We start from the raw sequence: 17,857 nt of genomic DNA, 5'->3' as shown, positions 1-17,857 counted from the left end.
CCAGGCCGACAGAGTGTGGTGAGCCAGTGTGGCTCCCCTCCGCCCTCAGGGAGGGTTGAACCCCGGTCCCACCCTTCTACACTGAGCTTATTTTCCACTCTCGGCTGTAACTGCTTCATGTGGGGCAGTCTTCGAGGGGGAAAAAAGGGAAAATGGCATATGGTGGTTGTGGGTTTTTTAAATCCCTATTGGCTACCAGGATGATGTATCAGCATTGCTGATGGTGTCAGATGCCTGATACTTGATGATAAGGGGAGGAGAAGTGAAGCATCAGAGGCCACATCTGCTACCCAACAGCCGCTAAAAGATGAAATGCTCCTTTTTGGCCCAGTGATTTTAACAAGAGGCTTGTGGTCTGTAATCAATGTAAACTCCCTCCTGCGTAGAAATGAATGGAATTTCCTGATCGCATTTCTGGATTTCTGTCCTGTCCCCTTCTAAAGCTTTGTTCCTCTTACTGAGCTTTGCAGAGACACAGCCACTTCGCTTTGCGTAAGTGCTATGCAGCATCATTAGGCGTTTCTTTGTAAAGATTCCCAGAAATCCAAATGGTTGTCTTCTTGCCAGCTTCCGGACAGCTCTCTGCCAACTCAACTGCAGCTCTCAATCTGCACAACTCCCTCTCCAGACTAGCTAACACAGGTACAGGCTAGAGCAGCACATGGAAAAAAGTGTCCTTTCCTTGTTACCAGCCCCTCTTAACCAAGAGAAACAGCTGACATCCCAGTGTTTGAAGGAGCCCATGTGAAATGGACCTGGAGATAATCAACCGTTTGTTGGTTGGGTGAACTCACTGTGCAAAGCACATGTCTAGTATATTCCTCTTGCCCTTTGGTGGTGCTCAGTTTGCTCCTTCTGTAATGCTCTGATTGGGTTGGGAAGTGAGTGACTGGTTTCCCAGAATCAAACTCAAGAGCATCTGTAAAAGAACAAAACGTACGCGTGTGTGTGTGTGTGTGTGTATATGTGTGTGTAACTGCTGCTAAAACACCAGGCTCAAAAGTGTAGGTGATGACACTAGCAAATAATTCATAATCTCTTGCGTGTATGTGAAGCCTTTCATCCCAAAGGGGACTGCTCGCGAAATGCTAAACTAACATGGTAAATGACTGCATGGACAACATTCTCCTCTGATGTACTTGAAGGATTTCTGCTCTGCTCTCTGACTCTCACCAATCCATGTGGAACTCCTCACTGACACGTATGTTAGTGTAGCCGAATGTGAAGCAACATCTACCCTCTGGATCTGAGAAAAAATTTGCTTTCTATGGGTTTGATTTTCAGAGGTTTTTAGCACCTGCAACTCCAATTGAAGCAGATGAGAACTATGAGTATTCAGCACCTCTGACAACCAAACTCTATATGGATAGCTGGGAATCTCTTCTCTGAAATGCAGCCACCTCTGGGGTGGAACACAGCTGTGCAGGAGTCCGGGCCTGGAACAGCAGGGAAAGGTACTGCAGTTCATGACAGAGGCAAGGCTGTGGGGGGAAGGGTGCAATGGATCTAACTAGCACTATCAGACTCTAACTTTCCTGAGTACTAACTTTATTCCCCCAAATTCAAACAAAATGCAGGTGCTGCTTCCTATTCTCAAGATGGAAGTGTGACTTCAAGGAGATGTCCAAACTGTATGTATCTCCTCCATAATCTTCCCCCTTTTTTTAATCTTAACCTCCCCAACAATCGATCCGGCACAGTCTTGGTATTATTTTCAGTCGAAACCATTAAAGTGCCTTTATGAGTTACTGCCAGTTAATTTAAATGACGTGCTCAGAGAGCTACAACCCTAAACTCTGCAAAGCTGCGGCTGTGACTTCCATATAAATTGGATACTGATTTATGTGTGGGAGACTAAGCTAGTAAACTGCCCCCATGGGGAAGGTGTAGTTCATTGAAATAAATCTGAAATTAAATTATCCCGAATAAAATTACAATACAACAGCCTTTAGCAGAAGGATAATGTATATATTTCATTAAATATTAAAGTTTAATTTCTTTTGTGTGTGCAACATGGTGGTAAAGAAGTTCCAGTGAAGCATTTTTTAACCCTGTGTTGCTTCACTGGTATTACGGAAGGTGTTGTCTCTTGCTGGTCACCCCGGGGATGTTCTTAATGTGAGCACCTGAATGTGAAAACCTGGGACAGAGCCTAGTGCTTGCAGCTGGACTGCAGGAGTTGTTGCAATGATTAATTGCTTCTAGGAGTTTTGCATTATCACAGACCAATTATTCCTGGAGAGAAAAAAAGACCTGATGGTAAGGGACAAAAATAAGCAACAGAAATTACAATCTAACAGACAGTGGCTTTGCGATTGCAGGTCCTGGTTTGTCTGGGGGAACAGTCAAGGACAAAGAGCCTGGAAAGGAGAGTTTAGAAATGAACAATAGCCACTGTAAGAGCCACTCAGGAATATTTATTGTGATGAGTGAATAACTGATGTTTTCCGTTTGGGGGCCCAACCAAAAAAAACAGGGAAAATCTTTGGCTCCGTGGAAACAGAAACTGATTTTTGGTTTGTTCCCAACTAAATTGAAAAAAATCAAACATTTTATTTTAAGTTGAGGAAATATTTTGCTCAGCCCCAAACAAAGAGTTGTATTTATTTATTTATTTTTTATGTGAAATGACTTTTTTTTTTCAATTACTTTTTGTGGTTTTCTTTCTCCACTTTTTATGTGAATTTTTTTGGTGATTTAAAAAAACCTCCACATTCTGAAATATAATGTCTTTTAAAATGAAAAGCTAGCTATTTGCTGGAATGTTTCCCCATCCCTAAGAATGCCTTACTCCGAATTAGTTTACAAATGGACTAAGCTAGTTCATAATTAACTCTTATTTTGGAATGAGAGCATCCACACGGGGCATTAAGTAGGAATAAGTATTCTGCTTTAAATTCAAACACCCTCCCTTAATCCAAATGAACTTTCATGTGTAGATAAGCCCTTAGAAGAGATGTTTAGGAAAAAAAAATCTAACAAATCCCATAATTTATGGACCAATTCACCATTTCCCAGGACCTCGGGGAATACTTGCACCAGTGCAAAGTCGGTGTAAAATGCTACAATTTGGAACTGGTGGCATTTTGCTCTGGTATAAATGACTATACAATGCCTAGGGCAGTGGTGAAATGGGCCCCTTAGAGTACGTCCAGACTACCCACTGGATCGGCGGGAGCAATCGATTTATCGGGAATCGATATATTGCGTCTCATCTAGACGTGATATATCGATCCCCGAACGCTCTCCCGTCAACTCCGGAACTCCACCGGAGTGAGCAGCAGTAGCAGAGTCGATGGAGGAGTCATGGCCGTAGATCCCACGCCGTGAGGATGGGAGGTAAATTGAAATAAGATACGTCAACTTCAGCTACGGTATTCGCGTAGCTGAAGTTGCGTATCTTACATCGACCCTCCCCCCCCCGCAGTGTAGACCAGGCCTTAGTATCTAACACTGTTTCTCCTTAAGTCTATGAGCAAAGCTCCCATTGGCTTGAGCTTATGAAAATGTAGCCAGTAGATTGGAACTAGGTAGTTAGCTGAGTGGCTCTGCTTTTATCATACAGGAGGCTGGCGTCCCAGGCTGTCACCCACTGGGCTGGTGGCATCCATCTATCTAGTCATTTATCCCACATTCCCCACCTTTGTATCTGAACACCAGGCTCAGCTGAATTATTCATGAGAGTTCATTGGCCCCTTGTAATGAAGATTTGCGGAACCTGCTGCTGGGAGACCATTCTGGTCCTGAATCCCATTTTCATACTTTATTATCCTGGTGTCATTCTTATGAGGCTCATTCAGGGGAAGAGGGTGATTATTTATTGTTTGCTGAGCATCAGTAGTGTGCATGGTGCTGCATGCAACGAAGAGGAGACAAAATCCTACTCTCAAGGAACATAACTGAATAGCAATGGCAGTGCCCATTTCCAGCACTTCTCAGATTGATGCATGGTCCTTGGGATTCAGGCCCTGCAGTCGATGAGGGCTCCAACACAGCAGGAAGCAGAAGATGCTACAGTACAGGACAGTTTGCTTTTGAATAGCCACTTTTGTGTTGCCCCTAGGTCATGATGTCCCCTCACAACCCCTCAAGTCATGTCACAAATTGGCTTTACGGAAGCAGCAGCTGCAAATTCATAGGGACCATTGCTATCATCTAGTCTGATCTCCTTTATAACACCAGCTGCAGACCTTCCCCAAAATAATCCCTAGAGCAGAGCGTTTAGAAAAGCATCTTGATTTAAAAATTGTCAGTGATGGAGAATCCACCAGGACCCTTAGTAAATTGTTTCAGTGGTTAATTACTCTCATAGTTAAAAATTGACATCTTATTTCTAGTCCGAATTTGTCTAGCTTCAGCTTTCAGCCATTGGATCATGCCATACCTTTGTCTGCTAGATTGAAGAGCCTATTACATATTTGTTCCCCATGTAGATAATTATAGATTGTAATCAAGTCACCCTTTAGCCTTCTCTTTATTAAGCTAAATTGATTGAACTCCTCAAGTCTATCCCTAGCAGACATGTTTTCTGATCTTTTAATCGTTCTCGTGGCTCTTCCCTGAACCTTCTCCAATTTATCAACATCCTTCTTGAATTGTGGACACCGGAACTGGACACAGGATTCCAGCATTTGCACCAGCGCCCAATACAGAGGTAAAATAACCTTTCTATTCCTACTTGGGATTCCCCCGTTAAGGCATCCAAGGATTGCATTAACTCTTTTGGCCACTGCATCACACTGGGAGCTCATGTTCAGCTGATTGTCTACCAAGATCCCAAAATCTTTTTCAGAGTCACTGCTTCCCGGGATAGAGTCCCTAATATTGTAACGATGGCCTCCATTCTTTGTTCCTAGATGTAGACATTTACATTTAGCTCTATTAAAATGCATATTGTTTGCTTGTGCCCTGTACACCAAGCGATCCAGATCACTCTGAATCAGTGACCTGTCCTCTTCATCATTTACCGCTCCCCCAGTTTTTCTGTCATCTTCAGACTTCATCAGTGATGATTTGATGTTTTCTTTCAGGTCATTGATACAAATGTTAAATAGCACAGGGCCAAGAACTGATTCCTGCGGGACCCCACTGGAAATACAACCACTCAATTATGATTCCCTGTTTACAGTTACGCTTTGAGACCTGTCAGATAGCCAGTTTTTAATCTATTTAATGTGTGCCAGGTTAATTTTATGATGATCTAATTTTTTAATCAAAATGCCTTGTGGTACCAAGTCAAATGCCTTACAGGAGTCTAAACAGAGTATAAAAGAGAACTAGATAAATTCATGGAGGTTAAGTCCATTAATGGCTATTAGCCAGGATGGGTAAGGAATGGTGTCCCTAGCCTCTGTTTGTCAGAGGGTGGAGATGGATGGCAGGAGAGAGATCACTTGATCATTACCTGTTAGGTTCACTTCCTCTGGGGCACCTGGTATTGGCCACTGTCGGTAGACAGGATACTGGGCTGGATGGACCTTTGGTCTGATCCAGTATGGCCATTCTTATGTTCTTATGTTCTAAATGTTTTATGTCAACAATATCACCTTTATATATACTATATATACACTATATATATCAAAAAAAGATATCCCATTAGTTTGACAGGATCGATCTTCCATAAACCCATGATATTTGCATTAATTGCATTACCGTCCTTTAATTAATTTATTGAGTCCCATATGAGCTGCTCCATTACCTTGCCCGGGATTGATATTAGGTTGACAGGCCTATAATTACTCCTGTTTACTCTTTTAAAAAATTGGCATAATATTAACTTTTTTCCCAGTCTTCTGGAACTTCCCCAGTGCACCAAGGTATGTTGAAAATGAACATTAACAGTCTAGCCTCCTCCTCCGCTAGCTCTTTTAAAAGTCTTCGATGTAAGTTGTGTGGACCAGCTAAATTAAAAATATTTAATTTTAGTAGCTTCTGTTTAACAACCTCCAGAGATATTATGTGGAACGGAAAGAATGTTATCACCATGTGATGAGGCTATATTATCTGTTTTTGTCCCCAAATACAGAACAGAAATACTTACTGAACACTTCTGCCTTTTCTGCATAATTATTGGTAATTCTAACATTTCCATCTAGTAATGGACCAATACCATTTTCAGGATTCTTTTTGTTCCTGATATATTTAAAAATACTCATTGTCCTTAATTCTGCTGGCCGTAGACTTCTCCATGTGTCCATTGGCTTCCCCTATCAATTTTCTACAATTCCCATTTCTGATTTATATTCATGACTACCAACTTCCCCTTTCTTCCATTTGTTATCTATTATTTTTTATTTTTTATAGCTGCCTTCACTTCCATTCTAAGCCAAATTGTTTTTTTAATCAGTTCGGCCTTCTTCCTCGAATGTGACTTTTGGGGAATCTAATAAGGTGTTCTTAAATGATTCCCAATTATCTTTCTTTTTTTTTTCCTGATTAAATTCTACCTCTCAGCTCATTTGACTCATAACTGGCTTTGTGAAATTGGCCCTATTAAAGCACCAAGTGCATATATATTACTGGTCTGGACTTTATTCTGCTTGCACATTATAAATGTGATCAAGTCACGTTCACTTGTACCTAAGCTATCATTAATATTTAGTTCTATGATCAGTCCCTTTTCATCTGTTAGGACAAGGCCTAGTAAAGACTTCCCTTGTGTTGGCTGCAACACTTTTTGAGAGCCTAACTCAGCTGGCATCTGGGGAACCATATTTTGCGTGGGTGGATGCTCAAAGGTTTGATGGGACAGGGTTCACTATAACACTGACCCACTCTGTTAGGTTTTGAGGTTGTCTGGAAACCAGATCTTTCCTGTTTAACAGTTAGGGCCTGATTCTTAGTTACATTAAGGCCTTTTTACACTCTTTGCACAGTGTAAATTGCATTTACACTTGCACTGCCAGCGTAAATGGGCTTGTTTAAATGAGAATCAGGACCTTAATCTATTCCAGCTTCTGCGTCTCCACTTGAAATCACAGCAATTTGCCAGTGCCATGACAGTGCATTTCCACAGCTAGAATGCTACAGCCAGAGCAGAGTGATTGCAGGTGAGTGTAAGAGATTGGAACCGATGAAATCTTAAGCTGCAAAGAACCTGTTTGTGTCTGAATATCCCAAATAACAAAGAAGGACGTGAATAAATGAAATAAACCAACCACACAGGCGGATGTGACATTAAATCAAACGCAACAACACACCTGTGTGATTACTCCAGCCTCTCGGAGGGAATCTCCTATCCGGCATTTACCTGCTCTAAACCTCAGTGCTTATCACAAGCAGTAGGTGGTGCTCCTCCCTGTGATTCAGTACTGAACTAATAGCTGAGTATAGACAGGTGGTTTATGAGGATGAGATGGCTACACTGCTGGTGCCATCTTTTAGATAAGCTGAGTGACCAAGGTCCTGACCATTCTGAGCCTTTGGGAAGTCCATGACAGCATTCACAGAAGTGTGTGTATACTTCACAATGCCTCTAATACCATCCCCCTTCCTGCCAGCCCCATACTGCACATAGGGCACTATGGCCATGCGATAAAGAGGGGAGTCCTGTGATCAATCTACATTTTCCTGCTCTTTCCATTGCCTCACTTCACCCACTAACCCATCTGCCCTGGGATTTAGTCTAATTTGCCAAGCCCCTCTGCATCTTCAAATAGCTCCCTTTCAAAAAATCATCCTGCCACAGGAAAGCTTTTCTTATTTCCTCTGATGTGGACTTACCCATTCCTCACCATAACAATAAAAAACCTTGCCCCAGGACAGGAGGGATGAGGTCTTGCCTCACGGATAGCTTTTCTCTTCATGAAAACATCATGACTTTAATGGCTGCAATCTTGTATCCTACAGAGCTAGAAACAGGACTTTATCCCTTTGGAAAGGGAGATTCCCATTTTCCCAATGGGCCCAGCTGTCATTCCTAGTCCCGGAAAACCCCAGGCTATTGGGCTCACAAACTGCAACATTGAAGTTGTTTTTAGAGGTATTTAAAGCTCCCTCTGAGCCTTGTTCAGACAAACTGTCTGGGTATATCTACACTGCAAAAAACACCTGTAGCAGCCTCGGTCTGGCAGAGCTTGCGCTATGGCTGAAACTCGTAGCGTAGACATTCCTGTTCAGGCTAGAGCCCTGACTCTGAGACCTGCTCTCCTTGCTGGGTTTCGGAGCCCAGGCTCCATGCCAAGCCTGAATGTCAGCACTGCTGCTCTTAGCCCTGTAGCGTGAGCCCCGCGAGCCTAAGCCATTTGACCCAAACTCTGAGATTTGTGGCCCTGGGGTGTTTTCGTAGCATAGTCATTCCCTCTGTAACCAAGGCACCTGGCTTTCCAAGAGATGGGATGTGAAAAATAATCCCAATGATTTTTTTAAATTCTAAAATAATAATTCTGTAACGTGGCAGATATGACATGTATGATACTTAACATGCATGACGGGGAAGTGTGGGCTAAAGGCTTCCATCAGAACTCATTTAGGACAACCCTTGTAACTCTCTTATGGCTTCACCACTTTTGAAATAGCACGGTCATTTCATACCCATTCACCATATATATTTCCACACCATGGTTCATAGCCATTTCTATAATGAGACCCTGTTTCCATTCCTGGGCCCTCTGCTCCAATCTAGCTGGCATATAGACAGGCCCTCTTTCTTGTTTAGTAATATGAGGATGGGTAGCTTGACCCCATGATCTAGGTAGTTATATTCTGCCCACCTAGATCTCCTCTGCAGTTTCAATTGGGTGTAATTTTCTTCTTTGTGCTCTACCTTTACCTGGTCTTCAGTGTTGCTGAGTGTACTGCTGAAAAGCCTTTATATTCCACTCCAGAGGTAGCTGCACTTCAGTTGGAAATGAACTGATTCCTTTATATACAGTGCTATAAGAAGTTAGTAAATGGCTTTTGGGGGTCCCAAAGTATGGAGGATGTACAGAGAAAGTATTTGTACTTCATTTTCAACTGGGAAGACATTCATGGGGTTGCATGTAAACTTTGTCCTGAAACAAACAAAATAAAAGAGCTGGGTTGTGCCTACCTTTAAAATTTGGCCTGATTCTGGCATCGTATCCTGAGGTTCTGCCCATCAACTTATCCAGGAAATCTGAGGGGGACATGGGTTTGGAAGCAGACCGTGCTGCTGCTTCGGCTTCTTTGGAAGCTGCCAGGCTAAGTGATTGAAAAGAAAAGAAAGGTTTAGTTTGTAGCATTTATAGAGACTGTGTCCCATGTTGTGCAGGGCTGGGGATCTGTAGGCAGAGCAGTCAGTGCCTCCTTCCTACTGCAAGGTAGGCCAGATATCTCTGTGGATTCTTAATGAGGCTGGTCTCTGCTAATTTGTTTGCCAAGCCCAAACATCTCTGAATATAGAATCCCAAGTACTGAAGAGATGACGAATGAACAAAATCCTTTTGCTAATGTAGGAATGGACCTTTGGCATCTGACTAAATCAGAAGTGTGACCTCCAGCACCAAACCGCAGTGGGAAAACACACTCGGAGATTAGCCTAGTTTTATTACAGGCCACCATATTACCATGTAATTACATAGCAAATAGCATAGGAGCACATACAGTGCTCTGACATTCTCAGGGGATATTTGAGCTGCACGACTCTCATTAGCTTGAATAGGTGTTGCATGGCTTCATAGTTCATGAAAAACTCTGGGATGTTAGGGGAAGGGACTTTGTTTTCTTCCACACTTTCTGGCCAATGCAGATGAAGTTCTCTGCAATGCAGGGATCTGAGACAGCCCCATGGTTTTTCACTGCCAGGCTAGCAGGGGCCTGGAGCATGGCAGAGTCTAACACTGGAATGATACTCCTCGTAAGATAGGACTTTGAGGGTGAGGAAGGCAAGGACCACAGTCTTATTGGGATTTAAGTGGTGTGCAGGTCTTGAAGGCTGAAGTGGCGTTAACTGGTGCATAGGCCTTGGGTGAGGCCACTTATGGACAACTTGCTGACTTCCTAGGATGGAATATGTGAAGTCCTCAGTTGTCCCATAAGAGGTGAAATTCACCCCCGAGAAGAGGCCTAGCCCAAGGCCTATGCACCAGTTAACTCCATTTAAACCTTCAAGAGCTGGATACCACTGAAATCCTACAGAAGTAGGGTGCGGCTTAAGTGGAGCCTAGCCCTTGTTACTGCTATTCACGCAGGGATGAATTTCACCTCGAGGGAATAAATCTTAGAATCTACACTTTCAAGTTTGCAATAAGATTTAATTTCCAAGATAGAAATGAGCTAATATATCATCCGAGATGCAGCCGTAATGTGCCCTGTATTCCCATGCACAGTATATCCTTGAGTTCTGTATTTTGACATTAGGGGGTGTCTGTTTTCATGGCAGTGGGGAGGGAATGTGGTGCACCTGGCTGGTCCTGATGCGGGAAGAGCTGCGTGTTCATCAGAGAATCCTGCTTTCCAAATGAGGACACAGGTTGGGACTCTGAGGGTAATGAATGAAATTTACCTCCATGTAGATGGCCATTACCAGACCAACGTACCCCTTAAATGCCCCAGGTAGAGCTCAGTGGGTGTCTGGGTTTTGTGATGACCCTCTGTGCAGGGCTGAATTTGACCCCACAGTAAGATTAATGTGGCGGCAAGGCACTTCCTGCTGGATTATTAGTGGGAGGGGCACACTGATGAGAGGCAGTTGTCACTTGTCTGGTGAAGGGAAAGGATTGCAGTAGTAGTTGTGTCCTGTGCAAATCTGACTGTTTTCCAGGATCAGGACGTAGACAGAGATTGGGAGTTACTGTTATTTTATGATATATTTATAGGGGGGGCATGATTTTTCTCGACACTCAGGGGGACTCGTCAACATTTACTCAAACTGAGTGAGGGTAATTCATCAGTGGAACAATTGACCAATGGTCATGGTGGGTTCTCCATCACAGGCAATTTTGAAATCAGGTTGGGATGTTTTTCTGAAAGGGCTGCTCTAGTTCAAAAAGAATTAATTTGGGGATGTCTTAGGGCCTGTGTCCTGCAGGAGGTCACACTCAATGATCACCATGGTCCCTCCTGCTGGCCCTCGACTCTGAGAAGTACTAGATTGGGCTCTTCATCTGATGTTTGAATGCCCCTTGGAATGGTGCTTGGAAGTCTCTATGAACATCATCTTCCATTTCCCCCTGCTCGGTAATTGACATTACCAAATGCTAATGTTGATGGCATGTTGGCTGCCATCTTGGTTGTTACACTGGGGATTAGACCTGGGACCTCCAAAGCTAAAAGTATGAGTTTCTGCAGCCTGAGCTAATGCGCCAGTTCTGTCTCTGTGGGCTGTCACAGTTGCAAATCCTCTGAGGCCGGGGCATGGTGGAGCAGCACCAAACCCACACTGACCAGGGGTTAAATGGTTACAGCACAAACCATCTTTGGACTGCTCTCTCCAAAACTGAAACTCCTAGATTGACATGGCGTGACATTACTATCATGACCCAGAAAAAAAATAGAGGTCTACTAACATCTAAAACAACATGCTATATATCCTGATGGGTCAGGGGTCACTGGTGATTTAAGGTGCATATAATATGCCTGTGTATAAGGGAAGATAGCATTGCATTGACTCTTGTCTCTAATGGCTGGCAAAGAATTAAGAGCAAGGTTTCAGTTTCTAGGCCTTTAACCTTCATGAACACAACGTTTGATCTCCAGAAGATTATTAATGGAATAATTTTCTGCAAATTGCAAAGGCTGGGGTTCTTTTTTGCCTTAAACTTTTTTTTGTTCTATTTCAGCAGTAAAGATGTTGGTCTGCTGACGGGGGAGAAAATTTATAACCAGAAGTGATCTGGAATATGAAATTAGGAGGTTGTTTATCTACTCTGCTCCTTTACAGCCTCTATGCTTTAATCCTCTCTCAATCTAAATCTAACCTGAGCTGCACACACAGATTTTACAATAGAGTATATCTAGTTTTCATATATTTCAGACTAAATTATCTGACTCTGATTCCCATGTTTGATCCAGCAAATAGCCCCACCCTAAACCAAGGTTTCAGATGAGATTGCGCAACGGGATAGGTTGCTTTAAAAAAATGGTATCCTTGATTTGCAAACTCGGTAGAAAAAGGGTGTATGGAGGGGGGGTGATCAATCCTGGACTATACATCTGTATTCAAAAAGAGCCTCTGCATGGAAATTAGTCTGGAGAAAAAATTTCAATTAAGCAGCAAATGGCTCAGTAACCAAAGAATCCTGCCATTTCAGCACAGAGGTGCCAGCTAGTGCAATAAACTGATTTCTTCTAATTAACCGTGGGCTTTGGGGAGAATACAGGAAGAAAAATGCAATATAAGTCTAATAGGGTTTTTTTAAGTATAAAAAGATTATTAAAAATACCATTCTAGTTCCATTGGAATTTACCATACTTTAATAATGAGATGATGGAACAGAGAGATTGAACATACAGGAAAACTGATAGCTAATAAAGCAGCCTTGGTTGTGTATATGTACGGAAGGAGGCTTTAATATATTGCAAATGAATGGCTTTTCATGGATGCAGTTATTCAGATCCTTTTCAGCTTTAAGCCACAAATGAAACAAGTTGCCTGGCTTCAGTTCACGTGCAAAAATATCTTTTCTAATAGGCTTGCTGCAATCATTCACGTGCAAAATATAACAATAGTTTTCCTAGTCTAATAATAATACCTAGAAATAATTGAATTTAGCTAGATACCTTTATGGCTCCGATCCCCTTAGTATCTGAGCACTTTCCTCCTGGCACACTTTGCAAACATTAATTCTCACAGCAGCTCTGTGAAGGGAAGGTATGTGGAAATGGACATGTTATAGCTGAGACAAGGTGGGGGAGGTAATATCTTTTATTGGACCAACTTCTGTGGGTGAAAGAGACAAGCTTTTGAGTTCCCCAGAGGTCTTCTTTAATTCTTTCACCAACAGATATTACCTGCATTTGGAAACAATATCATGGCTGGTGTTTCAAAGGGAATTTAAGGGAGTTAGGCTCATTGAATTTCAATGGCATTTGGACATCTAGCTTCATTGGGCTTCTTTAAATCCTCCCCTCCCCCGCTCTTAGGATAAGGAAACTCAAGCAGAGGGAACTTCAATGATTTGACTAAGGTCAAAGAGTGAGTCACTGGCAGATATGTGAAGAGAACCCAGAAACTTAATTCTCAATCCCTTGCTTTAACCACTGGGAAATTGTCTTTCGTGTTTAAAACATGTTGAAACTGACCACTTTGCATAAAATTTAAAATATACGCCATGGCCTAATGCATTTTCAGATCTATGTCAGGGAACAAAATTATTTGCTTCTGCATGAGAATGAGGCATTAGGGCGAAAGTGATGAAAAATGTACACAACATTCTTCTGCATTGTAGCCAGTGATAGTGCATTGTGGTGAAGAGGATCAAGAGAGAAGTCTAGATAAGATCTCAGGGCTGGGCTCGGACAGCAGAGGATAAATCGTGCTTGGCATCCAGTTGCCTGAACAGTAAACAAAACTTTGTGTGTAGCTAGATAAGTCTGGAGCAGTTGGGTAGGTGGAAGCAGGTGCTGCTAAATAAGAGACCTTCTACACAGCTAAACATGCATCCCGATAATGGACATGAAAATAGAGAGAAAGTGTATGTGGCAAGATCCTCAGCTGCTGTAAATTAGGATAGCACCATTGACTTCAGATGAGGCGCCAGCCCTGTCTTTTAAAGTTTGCTAGACCTGGAAGGCAGGTGGAGGGGAGAGAGAGAGAGCCCTTAAATGTTTCCCTGCCTTCTGCAGCTTTAGTGTGCACCCCGAAAAGTTGCTTCTCTCTCTCCCTTTGGACATGGCAAGATTGCCAGTGGCATTTTGTGCAGGCTGTTAGGCACCCATCTGTGTGTGCTGCATGTAATATCCAGGAGGTTAAAGAGCACTTGAGTGGGCTCCTAAGTGTTACCATGTGACCAATGGGCTGGTGTGCGCTGCAGGAGATCACCATTGCCAGCACAGGTTATGCCAACAGCTGCTGTCTAGAGGGTTGCTCTGGGTAAACGCTGCACTAGGGGCTCAGATAAGACAAGCCCCCGCAAGTCTGGTGATTTTCTGAACTCTGCCTGAGCCTCTTGCAGCTAGAGATGGAAACTCTCGAGGAGAGGCTTGCTTGTGCGATATCTAGGAATTCCGCCTTCCTCTGGGCTTGGAAGTGCGACCCTAAGTGACCCTTTCATGGCTTGTTTCAGAACCTCTCCCTGGACAGCACTGGGTCCTCCAGATACAAGCCAGAAAAAAATCGTCCAGTTAGTCTAAAGTTATTGAAGATAAAAAGAAGTGAACTTCAGGGCTAGCATTGGTTGTTGGGTTATCCAAACCAGCTCAACTTACCCCTAGTAAATAGAACCATGACACTGCTTCAGTTTCATTGGCACCATAACACAGAACCTATTCGTTACCTGTATTACATTAATGCCCAGAAGCCCTACCGACATTGGAGCCATATTGTGCTAGGTGCTTCAGTCCACCTAACGAGACTGTCCCAAAGAGCTGGCAATCCAAACCGACCAAGGATCTAAGAGAAATCATAAAGAATGCAGTGTCTATAGTCACAGTGCGGTTTGCAGGAAGATGGAAGCCTGCTGTGTTTTAGTACCGGCCCAGGGACCAGAGGACAAAGGGATGCTCCTTTCATTTACCAGTTGCAATCCCAGGTGAATCTGGCCCAGAACGGCTGTTAAACAATCCTACCAACAAAAAGGGTCAGTGAACCAGCGTTATCATTTGTGAGAATAAATGCTGGTGCACAGGGAAGACCCGGGCTCTGAGCTTTACGAGTTCTAATCAGCAGAACACATCTGAAGGTGAAAATCACTGGAAGATGAACTGGGCTGGTTGGGAATTTGTGGCATCTCATTTCCTAAAATGGACTACCCAGGCTTTCTGAGGCTTCAGTTTTCAGAACTCCTCGGCATAGGCTGGTATTTGCATGGACTTAGCAGCTGTGTTACTCGATTGTTTTCTTTTGCTAACAAACAGAGGGAAGATTCTTATAACCAGGGGTCTGAGTTAGGAAGCAACTTTCTCCCAAAGTCTAGACAGGTCTCCAATCCAGCTGCTTTCTGTCCTTTTCATTTATTTGGCCATAATGCTGCATTTTGATGCTTGTTTGTGGTTGTGGCTGGGGCTGGGGCACTCCCCCTGATTAAATCCAACATCCCAAAACCTCCAGCTCTGGTGGAATGCTTGTGCAGAGAACTATCAATTCTCTCCCCACAAAGAGGAAAAGCCTAGCAATGTAATCAGCACCCCACTTCTCTTCCTCCATTAAATAGCAGGAAGGTAATTGTTAATCCTTAATACCAAGAGCAACAATAACATTTGGAAGCAGCAGCACAAACTAGTGCAAAGCAAGTGTTTGTGGAGGGAAATGCACAACTAAATAGTACATGTTAGACAAACAGGGTCAGGGTCTGGTGTAAATCAGCATGACTCCATTAACTGCACTAGAGCAACTTTGATGTACACCAGCTAGAACTTGGCCCAGGGATATCTGGACAATTCAGACACGTAGTACAATGTACATCTAATATGTGCTACATGATCATTTCCTACAGGTCAGTGCTGCGTGGGAATAATGTCTTGGATTTTGTTAAACAAGAAACAGCCATGCAGAAGGGGTGTGTGAGTGAGTGTGAATGTGTGAAAGAGAGAGATACACTTGGGGGTTGCTTTCAACTGAGGCAATTCACATTCCTCTTTTTCTTGAGTCTCTGTTTACAGCAGAAAGAAACAGAAGACCAGATCCTTGGGCCTGGCTATTTGGTGACCTGCACAGAGCTTAGGGGAGGGTGTTAGTCCAGACCTGAGAAGTAGCATAATGCAGCAACCTAGCAGCTGAGGGACAATGGAGGAGAAGGTCACATCAGTCATACCTGTGCCCCAGGGTTTCTGAGAGGCGAAATGATGGAGAGTGATACCAGCTCTATCCTAAGCTAGTCACTCAAGCTGACTTTTGAGTCTCTGTGCCACTGGAGCTGCTCAAACCAGACACAGTGGGGGCAAGGTTTTGGCTCCTAATATTTATTTGCAATAAAATCTGCACCGTGAAGCAAATCTTTTCCCTCCTACTTGCATGGATGAGAGAGGTCTGGGATGCAGGAAAACCAGCGTGGGCCTGCTGGTGACTAGCAGTGAGAGTTAGACTCCTAAGGTGGCATTACATAGTGTGATCATAAATATGGGATGCATCAATAGAATGGCTTGTAAGAACTAGATTTTTATCGGCAAATGTCAATTTCACCCTACGCACACAAGTGCATGAAAAAATATTTCCATCAGTGGTAATCGAAATTTGTAGATAGGCAAAGTAAGAAAAATGCTGCTTCAAACTTATCAGAGTTTGATTTGAGGGTATTTACTCTGTGTATTTTGACATGTGACATTGACAATTTGTGTTTTAATGGTTATAAAGTTTCGAATCTCAAAGGTGACTTTCATTACATAATTGTTGTCTGATGCCCCATAATTTCCCACAATTGTGAAAATTTAAAATGGATAAAAATAGAAAAAAAAAGATTTAAAGATAAGCATCAATATTATCCATCAAAATTACAAAAACATTAAAATCAAATTCTGCCAAGCTTAGCTAACAATGAAAGGGAACTTGTCCTCCGACGCTTATTTCTATTTAATATGAATATGCTGTGCTATGTGTATTCCTCCCAGGGCGAATTTCTGCTTTCAGTCACACATGTGCAACCTCAGTACTGCAATGCCTGAGCATTAACGAAGAGCAGAATTTGCCCAATTATCTGTAAGTGAGAAGATGAATAGAATTCCGATATAAAACACCCAACTAAGGCTGTCACCTATTTTAAAGTGAGGAAGACAGGAGGGTGCAAATGATGGGGAAGTCCCTAGAGAAATCAGGAGGAAATCTTTGGGATCAGAATGATGATAATACTGCTATCATGGCACTACTCAGAAGACATCACATGCTCTGCCAGTGTGGAAGCCTAGGTTATAGATGGATTTCACTGGAACTCGGCCTTAACGAGTGTGTAATTTAAAAAAAAAGTGCAATTTCAGCCCAAGCTAACTGAATGTACAATAGTGCGATGTTTAGTCCCACGGGCAATTTATTTTTCTGTTTGCTGCAATCCAGAGTTGCCCGGCTGCTAATTTTCTGAAGCTCCAGAGAGTGAGTTTGTTACCCTCTCCACCTTCCCGCATGAGGTGTGTGGTGGGGAGGAGGGAATCTTTGTACTTCCTGATTCTGCTTTTGACCGGGAGACTGGGAAACGGACTGAGATGCTAAACTCATTTCATGCAGGCTGATGAATAGTTACAGAAAGAACTTTCAGGCACAATGGACCTCAGCTGGATTTCAACCAGTGATGCAGAAATGCAAGAGTTTTAGCCCACTGTTAAGCCCTTGAGTCATCTACTAGCACCTCTTGCAAAATTCTCTGTGTAGCAAGTTATAAACAGTTTAAAAATATCTGTATTTGCTGTTGTGTTATGTGTGATAAATAACGTATGAGCCCATTAGCCAGGAGGACCTAGGCTGTGTTTCCCAGTGGGTGTCTGAACACTAGAGCAGACGTACCCAATTAACTGAGCTGCTAGCTCCCAGTCCCATGACTAGGTCTGCCATATATGTGAGTCCTTCACATGACAGCACAGGAGCCTGATCCATAGACAGCAGCTCTCCCCAGCGTGCCAGTCCCGAGCTGAACGAGTGAGTGCTGAGCTACGCATCTAGCTTTAGGTTTCTCTCCTGTAGCTTTCACGACAGAAGCAACAGTTCCATTTCCGGGGATTTCTCTGAGTGCTCAGTCTGTGCCTTTGCTGCTGAAGGCAATGGGTCCCCTTTGACTGACTCACAAGCCACGACAGCTACGCTGGGCTGCTGCCC

General features: G+C 43.1%; 1 protein-coding gene across 1 annotated transcript in view; it reads right to left on the bottom strand.

Annotated features, from left to right (window-relative positions):
* The window catches only part of GLRA1 (glycine receptor alpha 1), a 67,861-nt gene that overhangs the window by 35,980 nt on the left and 14,024 nt on the right, over positions 1-17,857 (bottom strand). Inside the window, exon 2 of the mRNA XM_050961604.1 lies at positions 9,032-9,162. Within this exon, the coding sequence (XP_050817561.1) occupies positions 9,032-9,162 (131 nt within the window). The remainder of the gene's footprint in view (positions 1-9,031; positions 9,163-17,857) is intronic.

Source organism: Gopherus flavomarginatus, chromosome 7 (genome assembly GCF_025201925.1).
Source record: "Gopherus flavomarginatus isolate rGopFla2 chromosome 7, rGopFla2.mat.asm, whole genome shotgun sequence".
Lineage (NCBI taxonomy): Eukaryota > Metazoa > Chordata > Testudines > Testudinidae > Gopherus > Gopherus flavomarginatus.
This window is presented reverse-complemented; position numbering and strand designations above follow the sequence as displayed.